This window comes from Malaclemys terrapin, chromosome 4 (genome assembly GCF_027887155.1).
Source record: "Malaclemys terrapin pileata isolate rMalTer1 chromosome 4, rMalTer1.hap1, whole genome shotgun sequence".
NCBI lineage: Eukaryota > Metazoa > Chordata > Testudines > Emydidae > Malaclemys > Malaclemys terrapin.
Window position 1 is genome coordinate 59,436,901 of NC_071508.1, and position 12,118 is coordinate 59,449,018.

Below are 12,118 nucleotides of genomic sequence, written 5' to 3' on the forward strand. Positions count from 1 at the left end.
CAACATGTGAGATGCACTAACACAATCAAATCAAAACAAATACAAAAACCAGCAAGCAGTGAGCAAGCAATCAGACAGGTTTAAAAAGAAAGCTGCTTTTTTAGAAAAAGCTTTAAAAAAAAAAATCAACCTGGAACTAATTGTCATTCATCGCTATTAGACTTTCAAAAGAACCGTGTCAAGGTATTTTAATCACTTTTAAAATAAACTTCATTCTCACTGTTTGTAATAATCCCAAACAAATCTGATTGAAAATCTATTTCCTTACCAAAATGTTTTCCCTTATTTACCTCAATGGTGAAAAGAAGAAGCAGGCTTTCAAACAAAACTATTTCCCACAAATCACAGAGAAAAATGAAAAAGAAACATGCACAAAACAACTATCACATTGGCTTTACATGCAAATAAAAAAAAAATTAAGGTCAAAACAAGGGCCTATTAACCTTGACAGTGTCCTTTTAAAGTCCAGCTATTTGATTTAGCAACCTATGAGATTTCATTCATATTTGTTTGAAGTGATAAATCAGACTGAGGCTTTAAGCAGGGCCAATAGCGGTCTGCTTGCTGCAAACAATGAAATATCTGTCTCATGTACATTATGATAAAGCATCTGAATGTAAACAGATATTAAATTATTGCTGCAGAAGTGCATTTTAGCTATAATTTGTGTGAAAACGAACATTAAGAAAATGCCAAAAGTGAATCTCAAGGCTTACGTTTTTCTTTTAGCCTTCTCCTATATAGTTCCTCTACGATGGTAAATGGTGAAAGTCAAATAAAGTTTGTAGAAAAAGCACAATTAGATACTGTATGGCAACTTAGTCAGAATATGCATTCAAGCATAATACGTACATCTTGACATTATTGTCCTTGTGTGTCTCAGAAGAAAACCAAAAAGTTTGACCAGAAAATTTGGCAATTTCTTTTGGAGGAGATGTTGCTATTACTACATATAATTCCTTTCAAATATATACCAATTCAGTAGCTTCATTAGGGCACTCACAAATTTAGGCCCTACTACTGGCTCCGAGCTCTTGGAATCAGAGAGTTTAAGCACTGATATCAGTGGGAGGAGGAATGGACCCACAGTTGGAAAACTGAAAGATGTGGAGCTATTGACTTATTGGTAATACATACTCATTTTTAAAAAATTCTTTGAACATTCTGTAGAAAATCTCAAATTATTCACCTAATGGAAAAATTCCTTTTAAATTAATTGTTAAAGTTTCAAAACAGTGTTAGGGAAACTGTATTTTCTAGTGTCATATGCAAACCTTGTAACACTCAACATGCACAAGCTCTACAGATGACTAGCACCAAACACTGCTAATATGGTGTTAGAGCACTGCCTGAATAGGCAGTCACCCCTTATGGAAGATACAACAGTAAAGGGCTAGATTGTCTCCTTCGCTTCGGAAGAGGACACTCAACAATTCTCTTTGGGAGGGGGAGCAGTGGTGAGGGAGGGAGTCATGGGCCTATAGCATCATCTCCTTCTGCACCCTGGTATCCAATGGAAGTTGGGTGAGGTCAACACTCCAGGGAACGTTGGCGAGGTTGGCTGAAAATGGAAGGGGAGTGAGGGAACGGGACCAGTTCTTCTGCACATTGTTGATAGTGCAGATGTACACAAAGCAATCTGATGGAGATTCAGTCCAACTAGGGGATGATGCGGTCCTAACAAGTTACGATTTTGAATGTTTGAATACATAGGGGCTGCACATGGCTATTACTGGGAAGTGATTGTGACGCTGTATGATTGGACTATGACCATTTATATCATGAATATTGCCACTGTTAGACAATTGCAACAAATCTTGTACAAAGTATGTCATGTAAGGTATCAATGGAAAAGTCACAATCTATCAGCTATGATTACCCTGGAAGCATCTCCATTTTGCCTCTTTCCTGCACTGATCTCTGGACCATGGTCTTACATGAAAAGGAGCATTCTAATCAGTGGATTGAGGACCTTCCAATCTTTTGGAAGTTAGCAGAGACTTTACAAGCCAGCATTCTGTAACATCACTGCTTCAAACCTGATACAAGAACTCTGCAATGATTGCACTTATTTGATTTCCTTAACCATTTTAACTAGGAGTCTGGTGGTACCTTAAAGACTAACAGATTTATTTGGGCATAAGCTTTCGTGGGTAAAAAACCTCACTTCTTCAGATGCATGGAGTGAAAATTACAGATGCAGGCATTATATAATGACACATGAAGAGAAGGGAGTTACCTCACAAGTGGAGAACCAGTGTTGACAGGGCCAATTCATTCAGGGTGGATGTAGTCCATCCCCAATAATAGATGAGGAGGTGTCAATTCCAGGAGAGGCAAAGCTGCTTTTTGTAATGAGCCAGCCACTCCCAGTCCCTATTCAAGCCCAAATTAATGGTGTTAAATTTGCAAATGAATTTTAGTTCTGCTGTTTCTCTTTGAAGTCTGTTTCTGAAGTTTTTTTGTTCAAGAATAGTTACTTTTAAATCTGTTACAGAGTGTCCAGGGAGACTGAAGCGTTCACCTACTGGCTTTTGTACGTTACCATTCCTGATGTCCGATTTGTGTCCATTTATTCTTTTACGTAGGGACTATCCGGTTTGGCCAATGTACATGGCAGAGGGGCATTGCTGGCACATGATGGCATATATAACAGTAGTAGACGTGCAGGTGAATGAGCCCTTGATGGTATGGCTCATGTGGTTGGGTCCTCTGATGGTGTTGCCAGAGTAGATATGGGGACAGAGTAGGCAACGAGGTTTGCTTCAGGGATTGGTTCCTGGATTGGTGTTTCTGTGGTGTGATGTGTAATTGCTGGAGAGTATTTGCTTCAGGTTGGGGGGCTGTCTATAAGTGAAGACTGGTCTGCCTCCCAAGGTCTGTGAGAGTGAGGAATCGTTTTCCAAGATAGGTTGTAGATCATTGATAATGTGCTGGAGAGGTTTTAGTTGGGGGCTGTACGTGATGGCCAGTGGTGATCTATCATACTTAACCATTTTAACTCTCTCCTTTTTCTTTAATCTTCTAAATAAACCTTTAGATTATAGGTACTAAAGGATTGGCAACAGCGTGATTATTGGGTAAAATGTGAGTTATATATTGACCTGAGTATATGGCTGATCTCTTGGGATTAGAAGAACCCTTTGTTTGATTAAATTGGTTTTAAATAACCACTCGTTATACAGTTTAGTGTATGAGTGGAGAAACAAGGGCTGGGATGCCTAAGGAGAATGCATTTTTGACTTCATGTTAACCAGTGTGGTGAGACAGAAGTTTAACTTTTGTTTCTGTCTTGGTAATTCTAATAATAGAATAACCACCAGTTTGGGGGTGAGTCTGCTCTATTTCTCAGCAGTTTGTCCTGAATCTGGTATTCTCAGCTGTGATCCACTGAGGCACGGTGACAGTGATAAACAACAGTTTGGTAATTTAAAAAAAGGTAACTAGAAACACCCTTTCATTTAACTTTGAGATCAATATTTTACAAATATATGGCTACAAAGAACATTAAATGGTCTAGACAGTATTTGGTCCTGCCATGCGGGCAGGGGACTGGACTCAATGACCTCTCAAGGTCCCTTCCAGTCCTAGAATCTATGAATCTATGAATATTTCAATTTAGAACAAAGTTCTCTGCATTAGAAGTTTTAGTGCTCTGTGGATACCAAATTCTCTCTTACTTGGCCTACCAGTAGAGCAATCTCCTCCCACATCCCGTCTCCTTACATTGCTTTAAATACTGATCAGTTGCTGCTTCACAGAACTGAAGACAAATGTTTTCATTTCAGCTTTGATTTCTTCCCCATCCATTCTTACCTCTTTCTGCAATTTCATTATGTACCAAGGTCCTGGAGAGCTGACTCTGTAAACGTTCAATTTCTGCATCTTTGAGAGCTAACTGCTCCTGGAGCTGGGCTATTTCAGCCTGAAAGAACAGAACAGAAATTCAGAATGTCACCATCACTGGATACCCACTCATTCTCAACTCCCAAACAAAAAGTCACTTCACTTGACTCCAGGCCCTGATTTATAATTTCTTTTAGTATTACAAAACTCTTAGATCCTTAAAAATGCCACCTATCCTGCAGGAAGGATATACCTTTTACAGGTGCGCACTGTTTTTCAATGGTATTAGCCCTGCAGAGCAGGAAATGCCTTGCAAGGATGGTGTGATTTTAAGGATTCAGGACTGTACAGCCTGATCAAATACAATCAGGCTGTTTCCTTAGTAAGTAATCTGGGAATAGACAGAAAGTATTAAGGGCAGTTGTTTTCCCAACAGTTTGTACAAGGCTTTACTTGGGCCAGCAATATAGTGCTAAAAGGGAACTCAGAGTCATTTGCAAGAGAGCAGAATATTTTCCCAAATTTTACCCACGTTTTGGAAGAGAGCCCTGCAGTCTTCACCATAGTCATGGGTCATTTTAGTATGTAAACTGTAGTTCAGATTAGCTGTAGCTTCTACTATTGTGATATAATATTTCTGTTTCCATCATATTAAAAAAGATAAATAATCAAACACAAGAAAAGTGTCCTGGGTTGAATTCTACTAAGTTTGACCACCGCTGTCAGACATTTGGTAAAACTTGCTCTCACCTGCATCAGATATTTTAGATGGCAATTATGGCAGAAGCAACGCATGGGCTGAAAACCAACCATGCATATGGATCAAAACACAATCGTTAATTTACACACATCAGAATTCAGGCTGCCTTATGACTAGGTAAAATCTCACACACTAAAATTTCTCAAAAATCCAGCAGGGATAGAAATACAGACGTGTCCAACCGGCAACATAATGATACTATTATCTCATGTTAGTCCGTCTGAGAGCAGCTGGCTGTAACACACTGGGCTATTTTAGAAAACAGCATCATTTTTCAGATTTTTGTGCATCTTTAGAAGCACTTAAAGCATTTGCCTCAGTAAAAATTTACTGTGATATACCCATGACATTTCTAATAGACATATCACTTTAGTATCTAGCATCTTGGATGTAAGGTGTTACCAGCTCCTCAAGACATTATAATTAAGAAAAACCCATGATCTGACAGGGAAGAAGGGAAGAGATTTAGTTTAGTAGGTGAAAACACATTTTGACTAGAAGGAGCAGGCAGCTGGGTGGCAGCAAAGGCTCACCATTTCTGCCATCAAATCCTCATGGAATATAGGAATTCATATTACTAAACCTCTGAATGATTACCATGCGTTCTTAGTGACTAATATGCTTTATATATCCCAGCCAGGGAGACATTTCAAATTTTTATTTCAGTAGCTGGAGCAATAGGAAGACAGAAGTGCAGACTTCCTAATAGCAGATTTGGACTTGTCTCCTCCACCCATGCTTCAATCTTGGTTTCTCCCTTTCCTCTTTTAATTCAATTGCATGTCATCGCCACAGTTAATTTTCCTCTTCCTTTCCCTGCACTTATATTCCTTTCCAGTTCCATATCTTCTCCCACTCATTTCTCTCAAGAAGTCTATTTCTCTCTCTCTCTTCCCCACCTTTTCTCCTCTTTCCTCTGCCTCCACGCTCCTCCACTTTTCCCTTTCCCTATGATAATAGATCGCACATCGTTTTGACAAAACATTTACCAAAGACCTAGAAAATTCATTGTCACTGTTTCAGAAGATGGATTTATTACTGTGATGGAATACACCCCTGTATATACACTACTGTAATAATCTTTGTAGAAAGTATACCTTGTAAGATACCATTTAAAAACTCATAATTTGCTGATCAGTATTGTCCTGCTAAAATATGTGTGGCAACATTGTTAAGATTCCCCTGTATGATGTTATTAACGCACGTTCCAAACCCCACTGACCTGGCCAGGCAGAAGTCAGGTCTGTCCTAAACAAAGAGAGGAATGTGTGCTTGTTTTAATTTGCATTTATGCAGGAAGCAGAGTCATCAACCAGGGAGGGAAAACAAACCAAGTTTACACATATTCTTCCACATATACTCTACTCTTGTCTCCTGACTTTCAGATCAGGGTCCCTCCCCCAGAGTCCAATGGCTGTTTATTTTTGTCTTCTCACATGCAGAAAATGAGATGGGCAGGGAGAGAGTAAAAGGGGAGCTTTGGGGTGTTTGTCCCTCTGCTTTTTAGTTTCAGTCCCCCTCTTGAGTTCACACCCCTCTTCCTGCCAAAGAATGGCCACTTACCCAGGTGACTGTCCCAACTGATTTTGTTGATACCTGGCTGAGGCATCCATTTGCCTTTTGTCTCTGAGGAACTGATTTGGGCTATTTCCCCAGATAAATATGCATCGGTAACATCATACAGTAGAATCTTATAACGTTCAATTTTGCCACACATTTTCTCAGGACATTTTCTCAGGATGATTTTTCAAATGATACCTCGCAAGATATACTTTGTACAAGATTTATCATAGTTTTGTAAAAGTGGTGAATATAAGGGTATAGTCTGTCACAGAATTATATTAGCCTTTTTTGTAACTGCACCACATTGTTTGCTCACATTCAATTTGCAATCCATTATAACTCCCAGATCCTTTTACCAGTATTACTGCCTAGACAGTTATTCCCCATTTTGTAATTGTGTATTTGATTTTTCCTTCTTAAGTGTACTACTTTGCACTTATCTTTACTGAATTTCATCTTGTTGATTTCAGACAAATTCTCTAATTTGTCAAGGTCATTTTGAATTCTAATCCTGTCCTCCAAACTGCTTGCAACCCCTCCTAGATTTTATAAGCAAACTCTTCACTCCATTATTCAAATCAATAATGAAAATGTTGAACAATATTGGATCCAGAACAGACCCCTGCAGGACCCCCATAGATACCTCCTCCCAGTTTGACAGCAAACCAGTGATAACTACACTTTGAGCACGGTCTTTCAACCAGTTTTGCACCCACCTTATAGTAATTTCATCTAGACCACAACTTCCTAGCTTGCTTATGAGAATGTCATGTGTGGCTGTGTCAAAAGCTTTACTAACAATCAAAATATATCACATCTACTGTTCCCAAACACCATCCATCGGGCCAGGAACCCTGACAAAGAAGGAAATTAGGCTGGTCTGGCATGATTGGATCTTGACAAATCCAAGTTGGCTACTACTTATTAAACTATTATCCTCTAGGTGTTTACAAACTGATTGTTTAATAATTTGTTCCAGTATCTTTCCAGGTATCAAAGTTAGGCTGACTAGTCTATAACTGCCTGGATCCTCTTTTTTCCCATTCTTAAAGACAGGTACTATGTTTGCCCTTCTTCAGACCTCTGGGAACTTACCCATCCTCCATGAGTTCTTGAAGATAATCACTAACAATTTCAAGATTGCTTCAGCTAGTTCATTAAGTACTCTTAGGGGAATTTCATCAGGCCCTGCCAACTTGAATACATCTAACTTATCTAAATATTCTTTTACTTGTTCTTTCTCTATTTTGGTTTGCATTCCTCCCCCCTTGTTATTAATATTAATTGCATTAAGCATCTGGTCACCTGAAATATTACAAACACCACTAGTTTCTTAACTAATTTGAAATAATCTGAATTTACTCATGTGAGTAGTCCTTTAGAGCTGACTGGGAACTATTCACATAAGAGGTAACTTGATTATGGACTATAAGTACCTCAACAGGGAGAAAATACTGTATACTAAAAGGCTTTTTAATCTAGTGGAGAAAGTCATAACAAGAACCAATGGCTGGAAGCTGAAGCCTGACAAATTCAAACTAGAAATAAGGCACAAATGTTTAGCAATGAGGGTAATTAACCATTGGAACAAACTTCAAAGGGAAGTCGTGAATTCTCCATCTCTTGATGTCTTCAAATCAAGACTGGATGCCTTTCAGGAGTTCATGCGTTAGTCAAACACAAGTTATTGGGCTCAATACTTGAATAACTGGGTAAAATCCAAGATGATCCATTCTGGCCTTACATGCTACGAAAGTTATTCATGTGGTACACCAGCGGTAGGCAACCTTTCAGAAGTGGTGTGCCGAGTCTTCATTTATTCACTTTAATTTAAGGTTTCGCGTGCCGGTAATACATGTTAACGTTTTTTAGAAGGTCTCTCTCTATAAGTCTATATTATATAACTAAACTATTGTTGTATGTAAAGTAAACAAGGTTTTCAAAATGTTTAAGAAGAGTCATTTAAAATTAAATTAAAATGTTGATCTTACGCCGCCAGCCTGCTCAGCCCACTTCCAGCCTAGGGTTCTGTTCACCTAGGCCTGCAGCGGGCTGAGCGGGGCGACTTGAGGTCAGGCCAGAGGGCTGGGGGTGTGTGTGGAGGTGCAGGGCAGAGGGCTGAGTGTTGGGGGGAGGTCAGGGCAGAGGACTGGAGGGTGTGTGCGGGTGCAGGGCAGAAGGCTGGCTGTTGGGGGCCACTCGAGGTCAGGGCAGAGGGCTGGGGTGTGTGTGGGGGTGCAGGGCAGAAGGCTGGCTGTTGCGGGAGGTCAGGGCAGAGGGCTGGGGAGTGTGTGGGGGTGCAGGGCAGAAGGCTGGCTGTTGCGGGAGGTCAGGGCAGAGGGCTGGGGAGTGTGTGGGGGTGCAGGGCAGATGGCTGGGTGTTGGGGGCGACTCGAGGTCAGGGCAGAGGGCTGGGGTGTGTGTGGAGGTGCAGGGCAGAAGGCTGGCTGTTGCGGGAGGTCAGGGCAGAGGGCTGGGGAGTGTGTGGGGGTGCAGGGCAGATGGCTGGGTGTTGGGGGCGACTCGAGGTCAGGGCAGAGGGCTGGGGTGTGTGTGGAGGTGCAGGGCAGAAGGCTGGCTGTTGGGGGGAGGTCAGGGCAGAGGGCTGGGGAGTGTGTGAGGGTGCAGGGCAGAGGGCTGAGTGTTGGGGCGACTTGAGGTCAGGGCAGAGGGCTGGAGGGTGTGTGGAGGTGCAGGGCAGAGGGCTGGAGGGTGTGCAGAGGTGCAGGGCACAAGGCTGGTTGTGGGGGTTTGTGTGGAGGTGCAGGGCAGAGGACTGGTGTGTGTGTGGAGGTGCAGGGCAGAGAGCTGGGGTGTGTGTGGAGGTGCAGGGCAGAGAGCTGAGTGTTGGGGGGAGGTCAGGGCAGAGGGCTGGAGGGTGTGTGGGGGTGCAGGGCAGCGGGCTGGGTGTTGGGGCGACTCGAGGTCAGGGCAGAGGGCTGGAGGGTGTGCGGAGGTGCAGGGCAGAGGGCTGGAGGGTGTGCAGAGGTGCAGGGCACAAGGCTGGTTGTGGGGGTTTGTGTGGAGGTGCAGGGCAGAGGACTGGGGTGTGTGTGGAGGTGCAGGGCAGAGAGCTGGGGTGTGTGTGGAGGTGCAGGGCAGAGAGCTGAGTGTTGGGGGGAGGTCAGGGCAGAGGGCTGGAGGGTGTGTGGGGGTGCAGGCCAGAAGGCTGGCTGTTGGGGGCGACTCGAGGTCAGGGCAGAGGGCTGGAGGGTGTGTGGAGGTGCAGGGCAGAGGGCTGGAGGGTGTGTGGGGGTGCAGGGCACAAGGCTGGTTGTGGGGGTGTGTGTGGAGGTGCAGGGCAGAGGGCTGGGGGGGGTGTGGAGGTGCAAGGCAGAGGGCTGAGTGTTGGGGGGAGGTCAGGGCAGAGGGTTGGAGGGTGTGTGGGGGTGCAGGGCAGAGGGCTGGGTGTTGGGGCGACTCAAGGTCAGGGCAGAGGGCTGGAGGGTGTGTGGGGGTGCAGGGCACAAGGCTGGTTGTGGGGGGTGAGTGGAGGTGCAGGGCAGAGGGCTGAGTGTTGGGGGGAGGTCAGGGCAGAGGGCTGGAGGGTGTGTGGGGTGCAGGGCAGAGGGCTGGGTGTTGGGGCGACTCAAGGTCAGGGCAGAGGGCTGGAGGGTGTGTGGGGGTGCAGGGCACAAGGCTGGTTGTGGGGGGGGTGTGGAGGTGCAGGGCAGAGGGCTGGGGTGTGTGTGGAGATGCAGGGCAGATGGCTGGGTGTTGGGGGCGACTTGAGGTCAGGGCAGAGGGCTGGGGTGTGTGTGGAGGTGCAGGGCACAAGGCTGGTTGTGGGGGTGTGTGTGGAGGTGCAGGGCACAAGGCTGGTTGTGGGGGTGTGTGTGGAGGTGCAGGGCAGAGGGATGGGGGTGTGTTGGGGTTGGGAGGTGCAGGGCTGGGGTGCTCGGCTCGTGGGGGTGCTCCCAGCCCCCTGTCCTGAGCGGCTCATGGCAGGGGGCTGGGAGGGGTCTGCCATGTTCCACCCCCTTCCCGAAGGCCCGTCCCTACCTCTCTCTGCCTCCTCTACGGAGCAGGGAGCACGCTGCCACTTGGCTCGGCTCCCCCTCGCAAGGGCAGTCGCTGGCAGTGAGAGGGAGGGGCCAGAATGCACCACGTTGTGGGAAGAAATGGGGGATGGGGGGAGCTTGGCTGCCGCAGGACCAAGCTTCTGCCTCCTGCCCCCGCAGGGGAGAGCGGTGGGCGGGGGGGGCTGAGTGGGGCAGGGGGCCAGGACCCCCCCACACCGCTCTCCCCTGCGGGGGCAGGAAGCAGAAGCTTGGTCCTGCAGCAGCCAAGCTCTCCCCTCCCCCTTGTTCCCCCAGCGTGGTGCTTTCCTGCCCCTCCTCCTCCTCTCACCGGGCAGGCAGCGTGCCACTCAAAATCGGCTCGCGTGCCGTAGGTTGCCGACCCCTGTGGTTCACCAAAACAGCTCTGCATTTTTCCTCCCACTGCTGTCTTTGTCTACATCTGTGAAACTGAATTTCAAGCTAGAGAACTTACTCCAGAAGCTAGTAACTGATATGGAAAGAGTGAAATAGAAAGCTTGAAAGGAAGGCTTGCTCATGGAACAATTCCTTTGTTAGCCAATATATTCGTTTTTTGGAAAAAGAGAGGAGAACGGTGTGGCAGGAAGAGTAAAAATCCTAAATAAAAGGATAGAACAACTTTAAAGGCAAAATCTGCATTCAACAGATTGTTCAAACAAAAACTTATTTTATAGTCATCAGTGAAATGTATTAAATGTTAAAAAAAAGTAAATATTGAGGGAAATAGGGAGTATCCACATCTAGGTTGGAATAAATCTGTCTTGCATAAGTGCTACATTTACTGCTTACTTTGGTTGCTTTTAATTTCCATTCATATTGGGTTCTTTCATTTTCCAGCTCTTCCACTTTAATTTTGAGATGTTTGAGTTCCTGAAGCAAACCCTGCAAAAGAAAAAGAGAAAGAACAGCTAAAGAAAGGCTCAGCCGAGTGTTTGTTTTCCAAGGACACGAATCAAGGCTCATCCATGACACAGTCCAGTGAATGTGGAACCATCCATGCAAAATAAACTTTTCCTTGTTATTTGTGCACCCTAAATTAAGCAAGTGAAAGCTACTTCGATTTGCTATATTATTAAGTGGAATCCTTTCTGAAACTCTCTAGCCAAAATTATGACCAACTTTGCTTGGTTGTGTAGGAAAGATGGCTGACTCTGATGTGTTCAGGCGCTCGGGTCCACTTATATCCATGTTATATTGTACCAAGGGTTGCGTTCAGAGGTTTTAAAAAAAAATCTAGAAGTCTGAAATGCTGCCCAAGAGTCTCCTAATGTTCACAGAAAAAGCCCCCTGCTGGCAGGTATTTAAGATACCTAAAAACACCAACAAATACCACAGATGAGGCAATATTCCGCAGACAGGCACCACACACAAACACTTTACAGACAAATAAGACTATGTCCCTACCTGAGGAGCTGATGATAGCAAGACCCGTCAGTACATAAAAGGTTCCATGTTAATCGATGCAGCCAAGAGATGCATTTACAACATCAACAAAAAGATTCTCAGCAGCTTTATTAGGATATATCTACATGGGGAGTCTTAATGCAAAGCTTTTTGCTGCATGGCTGATAATGCGCCGTACACAAGCTGCACCAATAGTGTTCACACGGTTTGAAACTCCTCCAGGAACTGGTCCTCTAGAACTAGCTGCTCGGTGTCCTCCTCTTCTTCCTCACCCTTGTCCTGCTTCCACTGTTGCTGAACTTCCTCCTGCTGCTGGAGGAGCTGTCGCTGCTGCCACATCCTACACTCAGCGGTGCGACATGTGGTCTCCAGAACCAAATTTGTTTGGCTTTGAGCCCTGAAATACACACCAAGCAGTCTGCCACCATGCTGAGCAGAGCATTTCTGGCCTCGGAAAACCAGCATGGTTTGGTAGGAATGAATCGTTCTGCAGAACTGGGATAAC

The 12,118-nt window shown here is 44.8% G+C and overlaps 1 protein-coding gene across 10 annotated transcripts in view; it reads right to left on the reverse strand.

Moving 5' to 3' along the window:
• Window positions 1-12,118, reverse strand: part of PPFIBP2 (PPFIA binding protein 2) — a 189,600-nt gene that overhangs the window by 36,376 nt on the left and 141,106 nt on the right. For 8 of the 10 annotated variants that reach the window (XM_054025787.1, XM_054025784.1, XM_054025791.1 and 5 more), the window contains 3 exons: window positions 10,999-11,091; window positions 3,817-3,925; window positions 717-749 (listed from right to left, as the gene is read on the reverse strand). In XM_054025787.1, the coding sequence (XP_053881762.1) occupies window positions 717-749; window positions 3,817-3,925; window positions 10,999-11,091 (235 nt within the window). The remainder of the gene's footprint in view (window positions 1-716; window positions 750-3,816; window positions 3,926-10,998; window positions 11,092-12,118) is intronic. The other 2 variants (XM_054025792.1, XM_054025789.1) reach the window with 1 other exon arrangement.